The sequence below is a fragment of the Aulonocara sp. 'chitande type north' Nkhata Bay genome, linkage group LG13 (assembly GCF_057382095.1).
Source record: "Aulonocara sp. 'chitande type north' Nkhata Bay isolate Kocher_YH1m ecotype deep benthic linkage group LG13, A_spYH_male_GT1.1, whole genome shotgun sequence".
Lineage (NCBI taxonomy): Eukaryota > Metazoa > Chordata > Actinopteri > Cichliformes > Cichlidae > Aulonocara > Aulonocara sp. 'chitande type north' Nkhata Bay.
Window position 1 is genome coordinate 28,256,909 of NC_141356.1, and position 23,337 is coordinate 28,280,245.

Sequence of the window (23,337 nt, forward strand, 5' to 3'; positions counted from 1 at the left end):
GAATCTATATTTAAGGAAAATTTTTGGAAATTATAGATGATGGTCTCCGGGCTAAAGATAAAAGGGACCATCTGACTTTTTACCAGGGCGAGTTTTAAAAGCAAGCCTCTGTAATGTTGTGGGAGAGTGCATGTGGCACAGACAGATACATAAATGTCCGATTAAACAATGACGTTTTATATATAAGCTCTTCTTTGGTTTAATGGCTCTGTAATAAAAGAGTCCAGGGGAAACTGGTCTTCCAGACCTGGCAACTAAACATTTAGTGCTTTATGAAGAGCAGGAGATGCAGCATAGTGTTAAATTTCCCCCCATCCTAGCCATTTTTAGGTGTGTTGCTTGCATCAAATTCAAAATGATTAGGTACTAAAAAAAGAAAAGAAAGAGAATGTCCCAGTTTTGATGTCAGTGTCAACTTTAATCTTACAGGAGATTTTGAATGATTGATTGTCAGACTGTTTTATTTCAAACATGTACAGTTATCTGAAATAGCAACAAAATACATTGTAAATAGAAAAAAGTAAAGAAAATAAAATTGCCACAAATATCAATACACAACACAATGTACATGTTTAAAAAGGAGTACGATGATCCGAATCTTTTAAATCTATTTCATTAGATATGAACTCAACACAGGATAAAGAAACAAAGGCAAAAATAATAATAGGATTTATTATTAGTTATATAATATTTATATTAGTTATTGTGTGTAGGCTTGTAAGAATAAAACTGTTTTAAGCTCGCTTTTGAATTTAGCTGTAACTGACCTCAGGTCAGCTGGCAGCTTGTTGTGAAGAACAGGATCAAAGTAAGAAAGTCAAGACACTTAGATTTAATTCAAGGAAGGAGTTAAAAGATCTGCCCCTGATGACCTGAGAGGTCTGACTGGGTAAAGATACCGAGATGCACTGGGATTTTATCAACTATAATAAAAGGATTTTAAAAGGTAAGTCTGTATTAAACTGGGAACCAGTGAAGTGGCTTTGTCAGTTTTAAGACATTGTATTTGTACCATTTTAAATGAGATCTAAACATTGAATATATTATGTGAAATTCATTGCTTTCTGTTTTTATATTGAGTTCACACAGTATTTCCACGCTTTTTTTGTTGAATGAAATTGAATGAAATAAAATAAAATAAACAAAGCAGGTTAAAATAGTACAGGATAAAACACTGGAACCCTTTAAACCTGAACCATGGACTAATTACCAGAAAATTATATTTTTTTAAACTAAAGTACTTATTGAACCCAATGGCATTTTAAAAAAAGGAAATTAAATCACAATTTGCATATATGAGTAGTACAGGTCTTAAAAACTCATGTATCAAGTATGAGTACCTTGCAAGTGAGTAACAAGTTAAAGTTGTAGACATAATACAGGTTTGAACTCGGATAATTCACATACTTGAGGTCCGGGGTTTACACTGTGGGTGCCCTTCCCCCGCCCCGGGCCGCTGCCAGTCATCTGTGCCCTATCATGGCGGCCCCGTGCGGGACGGGATCCAGAGGAGGGACCGGAGGGAGGAGCAGCCTGGAATGATGACGTAGGATTGGAATGAGGGAGTGAATTTTCCGGGTCAGAAACAGGACGGGAGAGGAAATTAACTCCAGGACGAGACGAAAAAAAAAGAAAAAAACCACACGAGAATGCCGCCCTCCTTTACACTGAGATGTAGCCCGTGTGTTTAACGCTTAAGAGGGGGCTTTAAAAAAGGCGGACGTTGGACGAGGAACCGAGTGGAGAGAAAAAACAGGTGTCTGCAAACTACAAAGTGAACCTACGACGGGGACTGGAGCACCCATGTTACTCGCGACCTGCGGAACGTTAGCTCGGTAACGTTACAGCGGCTGACTTACAGCGGGAGTTTCGGTGTTTACTTGCCTGCGAGTTTCGCCTCGCTTGTGTTTGTCGGTGGCTGTCCCGCCATAGCAATCTGTTGCATCTTCCACCATCTCCTCCTCCCCGCTGCTTCTTTTATCGCACGGGTACGAGATTTATTTCCACCTTCCCCGTGATGTTTAACTGTATACCCCTGTGGCGGTGCAACCGTCATGTCGAGACGATCGATAAACGCCACTGCTCCCTGCTCTATGTGCCCGATGAGATTTTTCGCTACGGACGGAGTTTGGAGGAGCTGTTGCTGGATGCCAACCAACTCCGAGACTTGCCCAAGGTAAGGAGAAAGCAGCTTCCGCTCGTTTAAATTAAATGGCAGGTAACTGAGCTGATCTGGCACCCCGTCTAGGTGGGATCCGGGCACGAAAATTACACAAGATCAGTAAAGTGAGACACCGTAAGGGTGGAAATTTCCCCCAAAGATACACATTTACACCGCAGGGTAGCTAGAATTATGATTCACAATCTTAAAACTTAAGCTCTCAAATATTCATCGCGCTGATACTACTATCTGAACTGCTGAACCTGTTTGGGCAGGTTATGATGACCTTTGTGTTTGTGCTTTTTCCTTACATGTAGTATCTTTCTGCATGACAGAGAGCCATACATGCAGATGATGTAGCTTATGTATATTTTCCCCTGGGAGTATAGAGTTAAACAGCACTGCTGCTCCAGGCTGATATTTATCCATGAGTATGGATGTCAGATTTTAATTAAGAGAAATGCAGTCATCATTTATGTGGATGTGGTTGCCAAGCAGGAAGAGGCATTCACTTCTTTAAACGAAACAGCTGTTTTTGCTCTTCTCTAATGCAAATGCTGAATGGCCTTGGATATATGTTGGCGAATGAAGCAACCTGTCTGCTGATAAAAGCACTGAGACCTCTATAAAAATTCCAGCGAGGAGATCATAATTTTCCGTCTGTGGCAATAAGGTAGCTTGTAATAAAACCAGGAATAGACAATAGATAAATGATAGGACAATCAACACTGTAAGTGGGTATTGTACTATGACTACTAGTCAAGAGACACTGCATGTACAATGAATTGTTTTAGGGCTATCTGATAGCACAACTTGGCAGCACTAACTAACATAAACAGGTACTTTGACATTAAAAATAGCAATCTTTGCTGTGGGTTGGTCATGATCATGGCTGATGCTTCATCTGCTGCTAATACAAATTTGAAAAAAAAAAATAGCCCTATCACAAGCTTGATATCACAATTTTGCAGAGACCAAGGGGATGCTGTCAGATTACTTTTCCAAAAAAAAAGGAAGCAGAATTGAGAAACAATCATGCTGAGACCACACATCCACAAAGTTTTACTAATATGTACGTGAATGTAATCACTCAAGTGAGTCACTAATGGATTGTCTTGAAAAGTTCTGTAAAGCCAAACTGCTTTTCCCCCTGACATTAGATATTATGACTAAAGTCCTGGTCCTTCATCCTTTAAGAGCAACCACGTATTTTGATTGCAGGCTTCTCAGTGTGACTTACACTCTTGGTGAAGTTGGGATACACAATCCTAGTCTGTTTACATGTGACCTTAGAGATCTGGATTACTACTCAGAAGATTTACATGTTTTTTCCCAAGCGCATGAATGGGTCATGTAGACTTTTCTGGCTGAAGATACCTCGCCTGACATTAGTATTCTCTTTAGCAGAAAAGTTGGTTTTTAGAAGGTGCCCTTGGTTCAGCTCTGAGTACATTTTAAGGTGGAGAAATTGTTACTCGTTCATGCTGTAACCTAGGAGTAGTAATTCATTGGGTTTACAGCTGTTCCTGACAAGCAAGACCTTCCTGAAGTCACGGTGGGTCAGATGGAAAGCTTTGGTTCTGGAGGGCAGTTTTCTGCTCAACCTTTCTTCCTTGTGTCAAAAAGCTGAGATGTAGCCATTTTTAAAGCTGATGAACGTTATCTAAACAGGATGTACAGTGATTTGGTCTGCAGTTTTCAGAGAGCCACGCAGGAAAGAAAAGACCACAGAAAGAATATTTTTGGGTCTGGCATGAGCATAGAAACGTGATGGAACAGAGATAATGTGAGCAACCTCCCATGGCTGTGCCACACTGCTTACTTTGTCCATCGAAGAAAGCACAGGAACAGGTATTCTGTCTGAAAACAAAGACTGCATTATGTGTTTTGTTGTTGCTTCACTAGAGCAATTGTGTGTTCTAGCATTTTCTAATGAAGTCATAATGAATCAATGACCTGAATTGTAAAGTACAGACTGATAAAGCCCCAAACAAATGCACAAAAAAGAGAAAGGGGAAAAAAAAAATCCCCAACACTTGACAGACTGGATATTTGCACCAGACAGGATGCAGTTAGCAGGTGTAATCTCACTGTGACGGTGGAGACAGAACTGTGTGACATTTAAGCTATTTCTACACTTAGTTCACAAATATTTTAAGCATGTTTAGGGGATGGAGGGGTTGCATCATTTGCGTGGTGACAACTGAAAGTGTTGTCATCAATGCTTGCCAAGAGAACCCAAGAAACGCTCGACTGGGCAAACTGTTGTATCCGTCCAGTCCAGTGCGCACCTCGCAATCTCATTACATTTGCCTCGGAGGTGGCTAACTGATCGCACTGAAGCCTCCCCAATGTTATCATTGTATTGACAATGGCATTACAGAGCCTTGACAGTAACGTATTTCAAGTCGCTTTTACACAGCAGGCAGATAAAAACATGCACGAGGCAGTTTTAATAGCAAGATACAACGGCAAAGGTGTGTTTTTACTGTGACAAGATGGGGCAAGTTGAGCAGATGGTTTCATAGTTTTACCAAGACAGATCAGCTGACTAAGTCAAGGAACCTGAAGCGTGGGTTTGTGTGAGTAGGGTTAATAGTTAGGCCCTGCTTCTCTCTTTGTTGTTTTAATTGTTTTCTGTGTTATTTGTTGCCCAGGTACACGACTAAGTTGGCAAACTGTAACTCATGACTGTCTGTGTATTCAAAGTTCCCTTTGAGCAGCTGGCTCTTAGAGTACACACATCAGGCTGGCTGGTAAACAGCATTCAAATGAACAAACTGCCTGCAGAGACAGAATAGGAATGCAAGACTAGCTGGCTGTTGAAATGCACTTGCCTGTTTATCCAGTTTAAAAATGAATGCAGTTTCCAGCATACTGAGCTTCACTGAAACTGTAAGACACAGAGGTAGCGGTGACTCTGTTAAAGGTCTTTGAATGTTTTTGTTCTTTACCTGTGTAAGCATCAGTTTGTAATATCGGACACAAAACAGAGACTATCAAGCCACATGTAAAAAAACAAACAAAAAGCATTTAGTAGAGTAGAAACTATGATGACAGCCGTTGATATGAAAAGCTAAGAGCGGTCGATCTGGCCTTTACTGGGAAATTAAAATAACAGTTTTGCAGTTTAACAAGAAAGTTGAGGACAATGCTGCCCTGATGGGTAGCTGAAAATGAACCTGCGAGGACACGTACAGGAGAAGCCAGAATACTTGATGACTTTCAGGCTACTGTTAAATCCGAATAAATGAAAGCAGATCGATTAATAAGTCAGTCAACTTTTAGTCCAGTGAAAATTGGTTCTTGTTTTTGATCACTGTGAATCTGTCACAGTAGCATGGTTCATATGTTTTTTTACTGTACATAATCAGCAGATTGAGTGACAATGTGAAAATAGGCACTAGTTTTTGGCCTCTGTAACCTTTTGGAGATCTGGTGTGCATTCGTTCAGAAAATACAGACACGGTGACTGTGGTGATGGAAGGAAGAAGCAATATCCGGTCTGAGACAGGAAGCTGCAGGGTTTATGACCCGAGTTAAGTGGTAAAGAAAGTTGTGCTCTGAGTATCCTGTGATCTACAGGAAGAACTGTCATAAAGGTAGTGCAGTTGTTGGCTGTCTGACATGCGGTTGAGACGGTTTTAACTCTCGCCTATGCTGCGATATATAATACTATAGCCTACTTTGCAGTGAATTAGACTCCACAACACATTTGACACTCATGTCTTTCACTTAAGCTTCTGTGCTTATAGGATTGTGCCTGGCAGTCAGTTTTGCTAAGTGTGTCAACATGTAATAGTTAAGTTAGTTTAATGCAGTCTGTTGTTTGTATGGACTAGACTAAAATAAACAAAGGTATTGTAAAGCAATTGTGTGATTATGTTTCCCAATTGCAGTCATTTTACCACAAAATCCCTTCAGACTGCTGCTTATGTTCTAACTAGCGCTGCTGAAGGTGAACCTGAGGATTCAAACGTCGGTTTGGACTGCATGAGAATGGTTAATGTTTTCTTGACTTGCCCTGTTTTGGTTTTTTGCGTTTCATACATGGGTGATTGTTTGGGGCGGAGCGTGAAAAAACCAACAGGAAGAACAGGTTTGTTGTCAGGGTTTCAGTTAATGCAGGACTCTGTCACAGTTAAAATAAAAGGTGGTAACAACACTGGTACCGGCTTTGCATTGCTCCCTTTTAACTCTGATTGTCTTTATTGTTAAAAGGATTTCCATGAAGCTGTATCTGTTTTGTCCTTAGCTGTTCTGAATCCTTGACATTGAACCTGTATGTCCTTCCTGCGTCGATTGTTGTGTCATAAAAGTTACACAGGAGGAAGTCGGATAGAGAAAAACACACGCTATAATTGAGTTTAAAAAATGTTTTTTTCCAAACGTGTTAAACTTTCAGTTAGTTTCCTGGTTGGAAACATGACAAATCTCCAGGTGTCCACTTGTAATATAGGAACTGGCTTGGCAGGAAAAAAAATTCACCCACACAAATGTGTTTTTTAGTGAAAGTGAAAAGAAGGGATTTAGGATGCAAAAGATCAGACATATATTGGACATCAGCTTTGTTTGTGCGTTGAAAAGACAGATTAAGAGGTGTTTAAATGTCCTTAAGAGCTTGGAATAACATGTGCATTTTGCAACAGGGTGGAGTTTGACTTTTGGACTCGTGGGTTTTATTTATTGTGCATGGATTATTACAGTGTGATCTGTATCTGGATTTGGTCTGTAGATAATGAGCAACACATTTACACCTCACTGACAGTAACTCAGATCAGATCTGCTGCTGATTTGGCAGCTCAATAACATTATCATTGTATTTGGTGCTGCCTATGGTTACAGCTTTTTATATTGCTTATCCACATAGATAGCATCTGTAGTCTCTATGCAGTTTAAAGGTGGTGGTGTTTAACTTTGAGGAAGTGGCACAATTTATTAAGTATTAGTCAGGAATCATTAAAGCTGGTAATGTGCTGGACAGGTAAGTTTAACTTGGTAATCATAAGCTGCAGGCATTGCAAACAAAGGGGAACAACTGTCTAGTTTCCTCTAAACTGCAAAGACAAATTTTTCCCATAGCCTGCAGGGTTTCTCTTCAAATAAGAGAATTGTTATCCTAAATGTTTTGTTAATGAAATGAGTAGCCAAAAAGTTTGTACTAAGCAGCTGCAGTAAGAATTCATGTAGTTTTCAGTGGATTACAATTGTGAGGCATTTTTACATTGAAGTTCAAATACAGCGAACCTAATGTGTTTGGAACAAACCGGACATGCAGCTCAAAAGAGAAGAAGTGGTTGGTTGATTTAAATGATATGTACAAAGTGGATGAAACCCTCCTGGCCTCTTGGCACACCTTTAACTCACAAAGCCCAGGGGGGAAGATCAAGAGTTATTTAGTTCATGCCAAAACATTAAGAGACCCCCCCCCCCCCCCCCCCCCCCCCCCCCCCCCCCACACACACACACATTCAAGGCTCTGCCTTATCTTGTTATGGCTGTCAAGTATGTGCCTGTGATAATTGATTTTTGCATTGTAAAGAAGTGTGCTGGCTGGATCTTTCTTTCTTTTTTGACCTCATGTCTAATATCATAGTCTGAAGGACACAAAAAAGATCGGAGGGGCCTGTGGTGAACGTAGCCTGTCGGTATTTTCTATTTTGCTTTAACTGTTTTAAGGTAATCAGTGTTTTAATAGTTGTTTATTTTATTTCTTTTGTTAATTCATATTGTGTTTGGAGTTTTTATTTCCATTCAGTTTAGGACCAGCTAATTCATTACTTTCAGTATTTGTTTTAGTCTTTTGAATTATTTATGTGAATGGATGGTATTTGTTAGGGGTGAGTTGATATTACAGTCTTACAGTCACACAGACATCCCAAGTTTCAATAAACGTCTGTACCAAAGCAGACCTGCACCAGAAAGCAAAGTTAACAAACCCGGAGTCTGATCCTGAACTTCTGAGCTCGGACTCTGCTTTTAGTATGATCACCCTGAGTTAAACAGCACGGGGGAAATTTTTAAAATGGAGCTCAAAGATTGACTGTTTGCAGGTAAATAAACATCAGAGCCTCCATTTTACTCCTGTGAAACTGTAAATGTGACTGTATGTCAGTGGGGACCACAATGTTTATCTTTAAAATACAAGAAAAAGAGTTATATAATTTATTTCACCTCCGGTTTTTTGGTGCAGCTCCCGTTTTGCTGCTAATTTCACCTAATGACAGCTAGCAACCACTCGCCAACCCGCTGGGGATTACACATTTTTCCTTAGTGACCAGACTTTGCCAAGGGTAGGCTGACTGGTCTCTAGGCTTGCGTGACCAGGATTGCGTTACATCATCTTCAACAAAATTCCTACTATGACAGGAATTTATCCAACATGGTGACAGGTCACAGCATGAAAAATGGCTCCTTATCAGTGTTTACGTGTCTGAAGTTTCATATAGGTTTGTATTATCTACACAGCGAATAACACATAGTAATGGATAGTAGAAGGTTCAGCACAGAGGAAATGGCTCACAGCCTGACCGCTGCCTTACTGTACGCAAGCACAGCGTTTGAAAGCGCAACCTATAGATTTTGTGCCAACCTTATAATAAATCTACAATGCCCAGTGATCACCATCACTGTCCTGTCCTAGAAAACTAACATCTAACTGGGATTTCAGTGTTTGCAAAGATGTACATTTCTTAATTAATTAGTTAATGCACTCTGATATGAGTTTACAAATCGATTGTATGAATGTGTTTGTACACCACTTTGCATTTAATCTTTAGTTATTATTAATCTCTGGCTCCCTGCAGTGTCTTCTGTGCTGTCTTCCTCTCCTCATCCCCAGCCGATCATGGCAGGTGGCTGCCCCTCCCTGAGCCTAAGTGGTTGGTTGATTGCTGGGGTTTTCTCTGTATTATTGTAGCATGTTTACCATACAGTATTAAGCACATTGAGGGGACTATTGTTGTGATTTGGCACTATATAAATAAAACCTAACTGAACCGAATTGAATGAGGAAATAAAAACAGTGGGTCAGACAAATGCATCGGGAGGAGTTCAAAAGAGTTGTAGTTTAAGTTAATACTCTTTCTGGAAAGTCTACAGTTCTCTTGCCAAAACTCAAAGTTTAAGCTAAACCTGCTCTCTGGAGCAGACCTCAGGCAGGTTGTGTTGACAAATGTGACTAAAGTCACTAAAACATAGGCTTTTAAATTATTTTCATTTTAATTTGATTCAGTTTTGTTACTTTTTCTGTGTCAGGGAATGTTTCTACTATGTAACAAATTTCTAACAATGAAACAATTATTTTTCATTAAGTTGGAATAAAATAATAGTGTAAATAATTTTTTTTTACAGTAGAAAGTTGATGGAAGAGTCATAATGAGCAGCACATATTTTTCATTGTATTTGAGTTCTCCCTCTTTACAAGACTTTTTCTGAGTGGTTGCTAGTAGCCGTTTTGTTTTCGTTCAAGTTTCTTGTCATGTGCTGCTTACTTTTCAAACACCTCAGCTTAAGTAGACACATGACAAACAATAAGCAGACATTTTGATGTGTCATACTAGAGAAAACACAGATGTTAATACCATTAACCTCCTAAGACCTGAACTCTTTCATTGCATGAATTTTTATTTTTTCTTTGCTATTTGGGTTGATTGGGACCTAAAGAATGTAAAAACAAAGAATTACCAGTTTGTTTGTTTGTTTTTTAAACCTAATTTTTGTTTTTGAGAAAAATGAGATCCACATATGAGGACATTCATTTCAAATTTTGATTGAACAGTGGCAGTATAATGTTCTCGTAAGTGGATATCAGGCCCTTATAGAGAAAAATTAAGTATTTTGGTGTAGATGTCTACATATGTGGACACCAGGTCCTAGGAGGTTAACGTTGGCTCTATTCTGTGTCCCAGTAAGCCCCGACAGTGAACCACCATAACAACCCAAAGTTCTAGAAACCGCTAAATATGTTCAGCTTTCTTCATTTTATTATTTACAGCTGTGACACAACCCTGGCAAAGGTCTGTAAAGTTGTTTGTGATAGGAGAGCCGTATATTTATCATGACAGACTTAAGTCATCAAATATTTCAAGACACAGAAAACTACTTGATGTTAAGCGTGGGGGACAGGGATAGTGGCTTTTGTGTGAGTTTCTGCAGTACAAAATCAAACATGTGAAAGATCAGAATAACAGATTTTAAAGGATTTAACAATTGCGTTCTTGAAAATAAAACCTCCTTCAGTATTCAGTTTTTCCTTCCTACAGTTGCGTAGTTCGTCCTTATAGTGATCATCTGATTGTTGAGGTTTTCTCTCTATTGGGGTTGAGGTTTTCTCTTTATCTTACAGCAATTGAGGAATGAAGGCAACATTTGTTGTGATTTGGCACTATACAAATTGAACGGAAGTAAAAATGCATTTAGTCTCTTGTTGTGACATTGTGGCAAAAGTAGCCATCTTCCAAAAATAAAAAGCTCTCTGACTGTTTTTGTTTCTATTAATTTTGTAATCCAGTGTCGTACAGTTTAATCATCACTTATTATTCATCTCTGGCTCTCTTCCACAACATGTTTTTTGTTCTGTCCTCCTCCCCTCACCCCAACCGGTTACGGCAGATGGCCGCCCTTACCTGAAGGTGGTTCTGCTAGAGGTTTCTTCCTGTTAAAAGGGAGTTTTTCCTTCCCGCTGTCGCCAAAGTGCTTGGTCATAGGGGCCATATGATTTTGTTTTCTCTATTGTATTATTAAAGGGTCAACCTTACAATATAAAGCGCATTGACGCAACTGTTGATGTGATTTGGCACTGTATAAATAAATAGAACTGACATGAATTGAATTCATACAAGAATGAATCTTTGACCAGGTTGTGTAATTTGAATGTTAAATATCTTGAAGCCTATTAATAAATCGATGTTTTCCTCCCTTCCATCTTTCAGCAATTTTTCCAGCTGGCGAAACTTAGAAAACTTGGCCTGAGTGACAATGAGATCCACACAATTCCATCTGAAATAGCCAACTTTATGCAGCTGGTAGAACTGGATGTCTCTCGAAATGGTAAGCAGAGTAAACACTGGTATATCACATGGCTAAACCACAAAATAACAACACAAGTAAACATGTTCAGAGACGTTTCATCTGTCACTGCTAGAACAGGTTTTTACACAGAAGAGCTCAGAAAAAGAATTGCACTCACATATTTAATTGCCATTACAAAAACTAATGCCACAAACAAATTTAAAGATTAATTGACTTATTCTTTTTGATATACTGGTGAGGTTCCTTCTGTAACAGAGCAAGCCTTTCTCAGCTGTAGCTGTAAAGACCTCTTAAGTTCAGAGACAGCTTAAACAGCTTTGTTCTACATAAAAACACTTATTATTTCACTTATGTACTTTTCTTTTTTTTTTTAAGTTGGCACATTTTAAGACCCAATTGCAGTCAATGAGCAGTGTTATAATTAACATATTTTCTCTTGTTCAGATATTTTGGGCATTCCAGAGAGCATTTCAAACTGCAAAGCTCTCCAAGTGGCTGATTTCAGTGGAAATCCATTAACAAAGTAAGAATTTGACATACTTTAAAAAACTTTACCTGTGATTATTTTTAATACTTTTACAACAGTCTGCATTCAAGGCTTTTCAAATGGTACATTTCATATGTGTTTATTTTTATATGAAATATTATATATATTTCATTTTCTGCATTGTGTGGTGTTAACCTCTCTGCTGTTAGTAACATTAGTAATATTTATATACCTGGCAGATTGCATATTTCCCATACTCTGCTTTTCCATGTGTGGGTGAGATCATGTCTAATTTGCACCTCAGCAGGGGCACAAAGCCACACAAGTTTAGGAAGTAATAGTGACGCTTTGGTGTTCAATACTGTTAAAGTACACACACACACACACACACACACACACACACACACACACACACACACACACACACACACACACACACACACACACACACACACACACACACACACAGAACACTACTTTCCAGAGTAGTAACCTAATTTCCCACTCTTCATTCTACATCAGCCCTATTTTAACAGGTTAATAGTAACACCCCAGGGATGACTGGACTGTGGACTGTGGCTTTACAGGAATGTGACATCATTTGGTTATCAGTCATAAATTCAATGGAGCAATAAAGCCCAAACTGGTGTGTGTATATTTTGGATATGCATACACATAATAACACCTAAGCTTAAGGTTGCATATGGTCTTTTGTTTAATATAAAAAGAGCCAATCTGAGGGCAGAGATGATAAGCAGCAAACACCGATAATGGCATCAGGGTCATCAATGCTAAACAATACTGTCTGAATGATTGAAATGTCTGGATCAAATTATACTGTTAATTCTCATGGATTCACTTTGTGTCTTGTTGTTTGTTCATCCAGGTTACCTGAAAGCTTCACGGAGCTGAGGAATTTAACCTGCCTTTCCATCAATGACATTTCATTGCAAGTGCTTCCAGAAAATATTGGAAAGTAAGTGATTTAGCACAAGTATGTAAAAGTAAAAGTATATAGATTTTATCATGAAATCTGAAGTGTGTCTAATGGTAACATACTCTGTTAAGGATGAACCTGAATCTTTCTAAGCCCACTGAGGGTTCGATGCACTGGTAGACTGATGTTTATCCAGTTTAAGGGAGACTAGTGTTTGATAATATCTCACCTGCCTCCCTTTGCATTTTCAAGTCACATACCTTGCTTTAGTCTTTGTGATCTTGCCAGAAAGGAATTTGATAATTACTGTAACAAAAGGCACATATTTCTGTTGTTTTAATGGCAACTTCAATTATGGGGTTTGTCAGTTACTCTGCTCAAACAAAGCACTTAGCATAAGCAACAACATTTTTACTTTAAAACACACAAAGCTCCAAAGTATTCCTTTAGGGTGCCACTTCTCTGCGTGATAACTTTGTCTAGTGGCAAATTGTCGAGGTTGGCCTCCTACACAGCTAATTAACACACAGTATGTTCCTTCTGGAAAGCATTTCAAAATCTGTGATGCTCCCAGGTCATTATTCTACCTCCCACTGTTCAAAGGTTACACAGTAAACACCATTAGAAACATAGAAGCAGGTTTCATTTTCAATATCTCCTTTTGCTGTCATTTCGCCTTCTTCAGAATCTCCTCCATCTCACCGTATCTCACAGGTGAACATACCAACCACATTACTCCTTACCAACTCATCAGTTAGCGTCTTTTGCCTTTGTTCATAAAAGGCAAAAATGCTTGTTTGGAGATGGCATATAATCCAGAGTAGTTAAAGGCATGCCTGCCAACATTCTCAGTCCCGTGGGGTCCCCTTTTAAACATTGAGATCAGTTCTAATTGAATTTAATAACAAAGCTATTTGCTTTCAGGTCAGAGTGCCACAGGAGATATTTTAGTAGAGGTTTGGTATTTTAAGGTAAACTGAATTGGAGGCCTGACAGGGATAGGATTATTCCAGATGTGTGAAGCTGTTTGACTGTTTTTCTCAAGAACGGTTCTCTGCCAGGTTTTCATTTTGCATCTCGCTCTGGGTCTCAAAAAAAAAAAAACAGACAAGAAAAAAACTTTCCAAATTCCAGGTGGCGCTGTGGTGTCTTCATGCAATTAGTTATTCCTTTAAGATAAAGAAGATGAATGCTCATATGGTGATGGTCTTGGGTCAAAGCCTGCTAGGAGTAACTCTTAAAGCTCCTTTGTGAACTGAGCGGCTTCTGTCATATTCCAGGTCTGCTTATAACACACAATGCCTATGCAGCAACCCAGAAGCTTTTCAAGTGATCAACAAACCGAGTCTTTGTCAATACAGTTCATATTGAGGTGTCAAACTTGTTTTTGAGGGTATAGGGGAGGCAATCAGATGTCATCTTTATGGGAAAAAAGTTAAGAATTGTGATTGCACAAACTCTTAGGATTGCCTCTCCCCCCTCTTTCTGCCTCATGGTACGGCATGTTCCGCACATATGTCCAATATTTTATCTCGCTTAACACAATGGCTTAAGGCCTGCTCTCTGTCAAAAGGAGAAGGTAATGAAAACCATAGCGCAGCTGGAACAGGATGCCTTGGTTTTTTAGAAGTAGATAAGATAAATGTCCAAGGGGTTACACGGCAGCAGCGGTTTATCTTGTGAGATGGGAGTGTTTGCTGATGTGAAATGGCACGCACAGAAATCAGAGAGTTGAGCAGTAAGGTGGCGTGTTTTAAATCGAATCTCAGACACAGTGTGCTGGAATTGGGAAGATTTTCTTTTGTCTTTTTAATATCTGGTTTTAGTGATCTGCTGCGGTGGAAGCAAGGTGAATGAAAACTAGCAGCAGTATTGGAGCTTTGCATAAATTAATTTATTTGCTGCTGTGTCTGTAGTTTTCCACAGTGAAATTGCTAACATGCAAGGAATGCCGGCTTGGCGTTTCAGTCAAGGGTGTGCTGTAAAAGGCGTCGTCTTCTTGGTCCATCACTAATAACACACAAAGTCTAACCTATTTAGAGTTACTTCTCGTAAACAACATAGACTTTGTACTGTTCTAGACGGCTACTGTTATAAAATCCTGTATCAGCTAGGTGCATGTATAGCACAAAGGCATACATGAATGGCCAGATGACAACCCTGTCCTTTGGTCTGCGATGTCTCTGTTTTTTTGCTCTTCATTTAAAGTATGCAGACGTTGTTTATCCTGCTGCAATTTTACAGCCTCGATAAGATGGACACACCTCCAAACTACTTCCTGTTTTCAGATGTCTGATTGCAAAAAGACTGTCTGTGGCCATTTTTAACTGTCATTTAAACTCATTGTTTTAAAAACACTCAGAGTAACATGTAATCATCTTTCTTTTTTACCTGTCATTGCAGCCTCACCAATTTGGTATCACTAGAACTCAGAGAAAATGTATTGCAATTCCTACCAGAGTGAGTACTCATTGCTTTATGTGGATATGCATGCGTTCTTAAGCATTTTTCTATTTTTTTTTTTTAACTTGTCTTGCACGTGTCATCCACAGGTCATTATCACAGCTTCATAAACTTCAAGAACTCGACCTAGGCAACAATGAACTCTACTCTTTGGTGAGGTTTTTTTGTTTTAACCCAGAAGAATGCCAAAAACACAACTTTTCTCTTTGCCTCGTTCTTGTCATGTCCGAGCAGATTAGCATCCCTCGAGAACAGCTTTCACCTCTTATCGTGCAGATGGGAGGATGGCCATCTGTTTTCAGCTTTGGTTTTAAGTTGTAATCTTATGTGAGAGGTTTAACTCCGATGGTGAATGAGGTACTGGCAGATCATGCAAGGATGAGCTGCCAAGAATTGTCTAATGGAGATTGTGTTTAGAAATTTGAATGGGCTCTTTGCTATTTTGCCAAAAAGCAGCATAACAGGTGCAGTCATATTAAAGCAAGCAGCATTGTATCGGAGGGAAACTCATGTTCAGTTTAAAGCAAATAACTGAGATGGCTTTTTCTGCTTTGTCCCTTTTTTGTCTCTTTCTCTTTTATATTTTCCTGGCTCTTATGGTTCCTGCATTTCTTCCTCCCACGCAGCCTAAGTCAATAGGCCACCTTGTCAGTTTGAAGGACTTGTGGCTGGATGGAAACCACTTGACAGAAATACCTGCAGTAAGCTAATCATGCATTTCATGTCTATGTTTTACAGTCTGTTCCAGTCTTACTGCTAATCATAAAACCACTGTCATTTGCATACTGTTACATATATAAAGTTTAGAAAAAGACTGTCTCTGTTCCTACTCCTTGATCAGGTTTGCCGTTGTATTATTTTAACATACACAAGTTTTTGCTGTGAATCTTAGGAACTGGGCAACATCAAAAGCCTGCTGTGTCTGGATGTATCAGAAAACAAACTGGAGAAACTTCCAGAGGAGATGGGAGGCCTGGTGTCACTCACTGACCTGCTAGTATCTCAGAACAACATTGATTCTCTACCAGAAAGCATTGGTATGCATATGAATTTGTCAGCATGATTGTAATAAATCTGAAACATAATATGTGGTTCACAAATGTTCTTGGGTCTCTTATGTTTTTAAATGTATAATAATAAAACACAATTAGCCATGACTTATGATCCACCAGAGGTGTGTTAAAGCGAGCAGAGAAATCATCTTTGCCTGTCGTCGTATTCTTGGTGTGTTTGAGATGTTTCTGACCTTAAACCTTTTGGGCAGTAGGTGTGTCACCAACAGCCAATAACAACTGTAGGTCTAACTCTAACCCTGTCTGTTTGACAAAGGTGGGGCTGAACTACACACACACGCAGAGCAGGATGAAGGGTGACTTTTGTCCGCATTTATACCAGTTGCCTTAGAGCAGCGGTCCCCAATCTCCGGGCTGGTCCTTGAGTCGTTTGGAACCAGGCCGCGAGAGTTGAGGCTCAGATGTGAAATTTATGGTTATCAGGATTTTTATTGTTAACTCTGTTTCCCTGGGTCTTTTCCCACGTTGTAGTTGTGTGTCTTATTTTGAAAGAAATATTTACACGTTACCATAGCGACCAGAGAGAATTAAGGGGAAGAGAGGAAGATGTTACTCTCAATGTTGTTGGCGCATTTCAGGAGGACGCTGCTAATAAAGTTACACAATTACACAGTACATTCGCCTTTATTATTATATTTACCAAAAATACCACAGTTTTTGTCTTGGTCGTATTATTTTATTTTGTTGTATTTATCCGCGACACCTTAAAGGCCACTCCGTGAAAATATTGTCTGACATTAAACCGGTCCGTGGTGCAAAAAAGGTTGGGGACTGCTGGATTAGAACATGACTATCATGAAGATACAGATAAATATGCAAACACCAAGATTGATGTTGATATAAATGCCTCAGTTGACTGACTGCCTTTCAATGCTTACAGGGTTTATATTGTTTAATGTATATCATGTTCAACATATGTATATATTTTCTCTCTCTGTAGGAAAACTACGAAAACTTTCTATACTGAAAGTTGATCAGAATCAACTGGCGTATCTTCCAGAGAGCATTGGCAACTGTGAAAGTCTTACTGAACTTGTGCTCACAGAGAACCAGCTACAGGTTTGTTTGGGGTCTTTTTCAGCTTCATGCATCCTCTTTAAAAACAGATTAATGAGCTCATGGTCTAATGGAAAAATGGCTACAGCCAAGGTTATTGTACAAATGTTTAAACTAAGTATTTACCAATAAATATACACTTAGTGGTCACTTCATTACGTACACCTTGCTAGTACCAGAACTGTCTTAATTCTTCATGGTATAGATTCAACAAGGTACTGGAAACATGTGCCATTGAGATTTTGGTCCATATTGACATGGTGGCATCACACAGTTGCTGCTGAATTTTCAGCTGCACGTCCATAATGAGACTCTCCCGTTCCACCACATCCTAAAGATGCTGTATTGGATTAAGATGTGGAGACTGCGAAAGTCATTTGTCATCAGCCTGAATAAGGCAGGGTGGACTTGTGCTTGTGCTGACAGCCTTAGTTTGCTGTTCTTAGCTGTATGGAGCGGCACCTGGTGTGGTCTTCTGCCACTGTAGCTCATCTGCTTTGAGGTTCAACCTCAGATGCACTTCTGTATACCTTGTAACGAGTGGTTATTTGAGTTTGTGTTGCCTTCTTAACAGCTTGAAGCAGTCTGACCATTCTCTGTAATCCATAGACATTGGTATGTGGGAAATTCCCAATGGATCTGCAGTTTCTGAAATACAGCCATGCCACCTTCAAAATCACTAAAATGATCTTTCTTCCTTATTCTGATTATTATGCCTGAATGCATAAACCAGATTTAAGATATTTTTTTCTTTGGAGACATGAAGGAGATGGACAAACTGATTACAGTTAGGCTTCTCAGGATGCACACCCTGCACACAGTGGAAGCAACCAGTGAAACAGAAAGTATTGTACACATCATCACCACTGATAAGTCGGCCTGTTTTTATGTTGTTGTTTTGTGTGTAAATGACATGACAACGTGGGCAACACAGTGCATGAAAGCACTACATGGATAATTTGACTTTATTGTCCTTGTTTTATGGATAAATTGATAAGTTGCTTAGTATTGAGAGAAATAAATATTTCTATTTAATGTAAAACCGAGCAGACGCTGATGTTTCCTCTAATTTTTGTTTTGGTTTATAATTACAGAGCTTGCCGAGGAGTATTGGAAAGTTAAAGCGACTGTTTCACCTGAACTGTGACAGAAACCAGCTACTGTCGTTACCCAAGGAGGTAAGCTTCTTTTATGCCACCTGACAATGCTGGCGTTTTAAGAGCAAGCTGGCAAACTGCTTATTCAAGTTTATAGCCGCACTGAAGCACTTCCTTTCTTTGCTGGTAAGTGACACAGATATGGATCTCTTGGGCCTTTGCTGTTACTGGTTTTGTCACTTGTTTGCACAGGTTAGAGTGGAAATTGAAACCGAATCTGTTTTGTACACAATGATGTAATGTGGTTAAGCCAGACTGCCATTATTGTAATATGATGCTTTTCTGCAACTGTTATGAGGGAGTTAAAGCTCAAACCGAGGTTCATTCACATTTGACTGGACAATGCTCTTGCTTGTGGTGCTCTCTCATTTCATTTTTACTGCTCGGCCCCCCGGTTTGTTCAGCTTCAGCTCTGTCTCAGTGTGTCCTTTGTGTTTGCATGCGACATTCTTCTCTAACCTCTTGTCTGCGTAAGTGAAGGCTCGCTTGGTTTAAAGCTTCATCTGAAAGGCTTCTTGAAATGTTGGACAATGCCCCTGTGTCTAAATGATGCAAAGCCTGCAGTGTTTGGGGAAAAATAACAGTAGGCACACTTGGCCTAGATAATGAATCCATGGTATCACTGTTTTGCATTGCATGACATGTCTAACAGGGACAGTGTTACTGTGGCGTGTGTATTGATTTGAGCTTTGCTCAGCTACTTGATCACTGGCTAGGGCTGGACAATTAATCAGATTTTATTTTCAATTAGGATGTTGGCTTCAGTCGAATATAAACACAAGGTGATCGATAATTATTGTGTCACGTTGTGTTTCGTCGTCATGTTCTTGTTTTGCACCGGATTGTGTGTGTGTGTGTGAATAGCTCCACCATTGGCCCAGTTGTATTAACTTTATTGACTCTATTAATTGATTATTAGGTGCACAACCCTTTCTCCTGGATCTGCTTGGATGGAAACCAGCACATTTGGTTGTTTTTGCTTATTCTTGCTCACACATACGCAAGTAGCTCAGTAAATTTGAAAGTTTCTTACTCTTCTTGCGTGTAATTGCTTTTAGCACCTTTAGCCATTTACTTTACCCTGCATCTTTTAGCCCGATTGGTTCTAACCTGTACTGGTTAGTCTGTGCTGATAAATATATTGTAGCTGGAGTTCAACCGGCACATTGTTTTCTCTGGCTACCAGGCCTAATTGTTCCTAATTTTAGGCCACTCTGCCACATCTTATTGACATGTAATTGTTCTTCCATCAAGATCACTAAACTGGGGACAAAGTTTCCAAATGCTGGCAAAAGATCTATCGTGCTTTTTATTACTGTGGCATTGTTGAAAAACATCAGATGTGCATTTAGACTGGATTCATAAAGCTATTAAGACAAACTTGTATTGGCAGTCTTGTGTGCGTGTGTTTACTTATGATTAACCATTTTAACTTTGAAGTGCCGGCAGCCTAATCACGTTGTTGTTGTGTCTCCTGTTATTAAGATTGGCGGCTGCAATAGTCTGAATGTCTTCTGCGTACGAGAGAACAGGCTGACGAGGATACCGTCAGAGCTGTCGCAAGCCACAGAGCTGCACGTGCTCGACGTGTCTGGGAACCGGTAGGTTCATTTATCTCGAGCTGGCATCTCGAGCTCCTCCACATAAATAAAACAACTGCCATGTACCTCATCCAAATGTGACACCTTTACTAATTCACACTGTGCCCACAGCAGTGTGTATGTTTTGGAAATAATAACCAGGAGGTATCTTGGAGGTGGGGAGGTTGTGTGGGCAGTGATTTATTTCCTGTTTGTTTTTCAGGCTCACCCACCTACCGCTTTCTCTGACGACGCTACAGCTGAAGGCCTTATGGCTGTCAGAAAACCAGTCGCAGCCGCTCCTCACCTTTCAGACTGATCAGGACCCTAAGTCAGGCGAGAAGGTGCTTACCTGCGTGCTGCTCCCTCAACAGCCAAGTGATGACAAAGGTAATGTTATTCATCGAGTATAAGCCTGAGATAATTATGGAGGTTTGAGTGTAGAGAAAAACATTTTTCTCACTGGTTGATTGAAATCACTCTGCTTCTTTGCATGTGAGAACTTTGTGTGAATAAACATAGAAGTGGATCAGCGTCTCCGTGCTCTTAAAGTGATGGGCTTCGTCCAGAGTGAAATAACTCTGTGCTCGCTCTGAGACATTTTTAGTAATGTTCATCGTTAAGTCTTGTACAGTCTCCTGCAGTTTTCGTGACATTATCACATGATCTGCTCGGAGGAGCACAGTGTGTTCTGCAGCCTCTGATCCCTTCCTGCAGTATCTGTCGATTATAAGGTCCTGTAAGGGATCACAGCGCCTATAACAGGTCAGGCCCTCTCTTGTCCCTTGAGGCCCTCTTTCAATATGTTTTTCAGAAATGTTGTGGATTGGACAGCTAAAGAGGCTTAAAAGCGCCTGGCTTGCTGCCATTAAAAGCTCACAAACTGGGTACAGACATGCTGCTGACGGCTGGCTCTATCGCTGCCTGATACAGCAGATTATTGTAATTTTTTCTTTTTTTTTTGTCCTGTCATTGACAGATTTTCACACAGATTTGTAAATATTTGTGATATGCTTGCTGATCACTTTATTTTTCATGTTGTTTTCTGCCAGCAAAAATAATTAGCAAATTCATCCATCCGTTGATTTTGAGAAGTGCTGCATGTCTCCTGTCAGAGAAATGCAGCTATAAAGCTGGCGGAAGTGGGGAAAGTGAGGCTGAGGTTGGGGGCAGGGAAGATTGTGTTGCTGTAAGCCTGTGACTAAGCTCAGATTTGAAATGGTGATCTGACAGTTTCAGGCTCACTCATTAGCACTGGACAGCTTTTATTTCTTGTGTTTGCAGATTGCAAACATTGCAGAAGTAATCGTAGCCATACTGATTTTGATCTATTGACATGTTTGCTTTTAGCTTGTACTAACATTTTTATGTGAATTCCAGTAATATTAAATATGCTGTTTGTTTTAAAAACAACCCCAGGCTCTGATAATCTTGCTCGCTGCGGAGGTATGGAGAGCCTGGTGAATGACATTGCTAACGAAACATGGGACAACAACGCCGTGAACAGGACCAGCGTCATTCACTTCGTAGATGGAGATGATGTCGACGATGACGACGATCCGGTGAGTCCATAGGCTGCATATAAAAGATGGATGCAATCTTAGAACTCCCATTTTTAAAGCAAGATTTGAACATTTGAGCACAATTTAATTATTTAGCAAGCTTTACCAAGAAGCAAGCTTGGTTAGCTTAGTTTCCATAGATTTTAATGGGTATATGTCCTCATCTGTATTAAATATGCCATAAATAAGGTTATGGGGATTGCCTCAAGCGGCTTTTTCAGGAACTCTGATCGTTTTATATCCACAGCCTTGGGGTAGGACAGTCATGCTAAAGTGCTACAAATTACTGCAAATAATAATAATAATAATGTTTTTTGGGATATTATTTTGACAAATCATGAATGCAAGGCACGTGCATCGAGCATCACAGTCTGCTGTCATGTAAACATTGTTCTTCAGCTCTCTCCAAGGCAATTTAAGCAGATTTTAAAAAGCATCCCACTAATTAGATTCTGTTTCATCTACACAGGGAACACTACTTCGGCGGGCCACGCCTCACCCCGACCAGCTGAAAAGTATGAAGAGAGCAGCAGAGAACCTCCGCAACGACATGAATGCTGCCAAAGGGCTGGACTCCAACAAAAATGAGGTCAATAACGCTGCGGACAGCGTGACCACGTCTGTGTGACCTTTACTTCAGAAATGTCTTTTACCTCCTGTGTCTCGCCGTGTTGTCCTGCACAACCCAGTTACCCCTTTTCTCCTTTACCTACAAACCCTGGTGTGGCCTACCCCTCCTGTGATTAAACCCTAGGGCGCCTGTAACCTTACTCTATCTCCAGTCCTGTGTAAATCCCACTCAGTCTACCAGGGCTGCTGTGCCTTCAATTTTTAAAAAAATTATTGTCCACAGGAATTTTCTGCACAGAGAGACTCCTTTTAAAAGACATTTTAGAGATTTATTACTTTTTTAAATGGCTCATTTTAAGAATATAATTTAGGTAGTTGCACTATTATAAGTCTTTATCAATGTGGTCAAACCTTTTAAATGTATTATTATATATATGTTCTATATATTTTTTAAAACACTGGGTGAATACTTCTTTTTACCTTTTGGGCAAACAAACCAGGATTTTTTTTTTTTTTTTTGGACCTACTGATTAAGGATTATTGTACATACTCTTGTGAATATTGATACTTTTATACTTTTTGGCAGCTCAGATGTAAATAAAATGTATAGCAAATTTCTTAATCATTTGCAATTTCAAAACTTTTTTTCCCCTTTTGCAAACGTGGTACATTTGTCTTTCTTTGTTTTTCTTGGTTTAAATCAAAGCAATGAACAAAACACAGTCACTTATGTCTTATTCAACCAATATAACTGTGATCGGATGAGTGGATGGCCTTGGATCCTCATATTAATCTATGAAACATCTAGACCCATAATTTTGGAAATAAATAGATTAATTTAGTTTGGATTTAAGTACTGCACACTAAATTTGAATTACGCATCTGCAATGTAACTATGCAGAAGTATTATAATATGTGCTGTGCTTCACTGCTTTGCAATCTTTTTCAAATAGATGCCAAAAACAGATGTATTTTTCTTTGTCTTTAACAAAGAGTACTGTCAAGAATAATCATTGGAAGTTTGAGGTTTTTACCACAGTGTCGGCATTCTTTACAAATGTAGTTGATAAAGTTCCTTTTCAATACACTTTTCAGCTTTGCTCAAATCCTGTTCTTGAGATGGTACACCATCAGCTGTATCATTTTGTTTTTAAACTGAAAAAAGTGGACCAGGGAAATTGGTTCAAATGTTGGTTTTAATGTTTTTAGCTGTTTTCTGATCAAACTGCACAAAACAGATCTCAAATAGGTGGTGAGC

The 23,337-nt window shown here is 39.5% G+C and overlaps 1 protein-coding gene across 1 annotated transcript; it reads left to right on the plus strand.

The window, feature by feature from the left end:
• Positions 1-1,515: 1,515 nt before the first annotated feature.
• LOC147316313 (leucine-rich repeat-containing protein 1-like) lies at positions 1,516-22,979 on the plus strand. The gene is made up of 14 exons (XM_086259716.1): positions 1,516-2,176; positions 11,095-11,212; positions 11,639-11,717; positions 12,568-12,657; positions 15,022-15,078; positions 15,171-15,234; positions 15,708-15,782; positions 15,974-16,118; positions 17,095-17,213; positions 18,305-18,388; positions 19,853-19,968; positions 20,171-20,337; positions 21,367-21,509; positions 21,979-22,979. Exons 1-14 carry the CDS (start codon positions 2,018-2,020, stop codon positions 22,135-22,137), a joined length of 1,575 nt encoding a protein of 524 aa, XP_086115842.1. The 5' UTR covers positions 1,516-2,017; the 3' UTR covers positions 22,138-22,979.
• Positions 22,980-23,337: the final 358 nt, after the last annotated feature.

Coding starts and splice junctions, on each gene's coding strand:
- LOC147316313 (XM_086259716.1), top strand. CDS start 2,018: ATGTTTAACTGTATACCCCTGTGGCGGTGCAACCGTCATGTCGAGACG. Junction 18,389..19,852: donor TACTGTCGTTACCCAAGGAG/GTAAGCTTCTTT, acceptor CCTGTTATTAAG/ATTGGCGGCTGCAATAGTCT. Junction 20,338..21,366: donor ACAGCCAAGTGATGACAAAG/GTAATGTTATTC, acceptor AAACAACCCCAG/GCTCTGATAATCTTGCTCGC.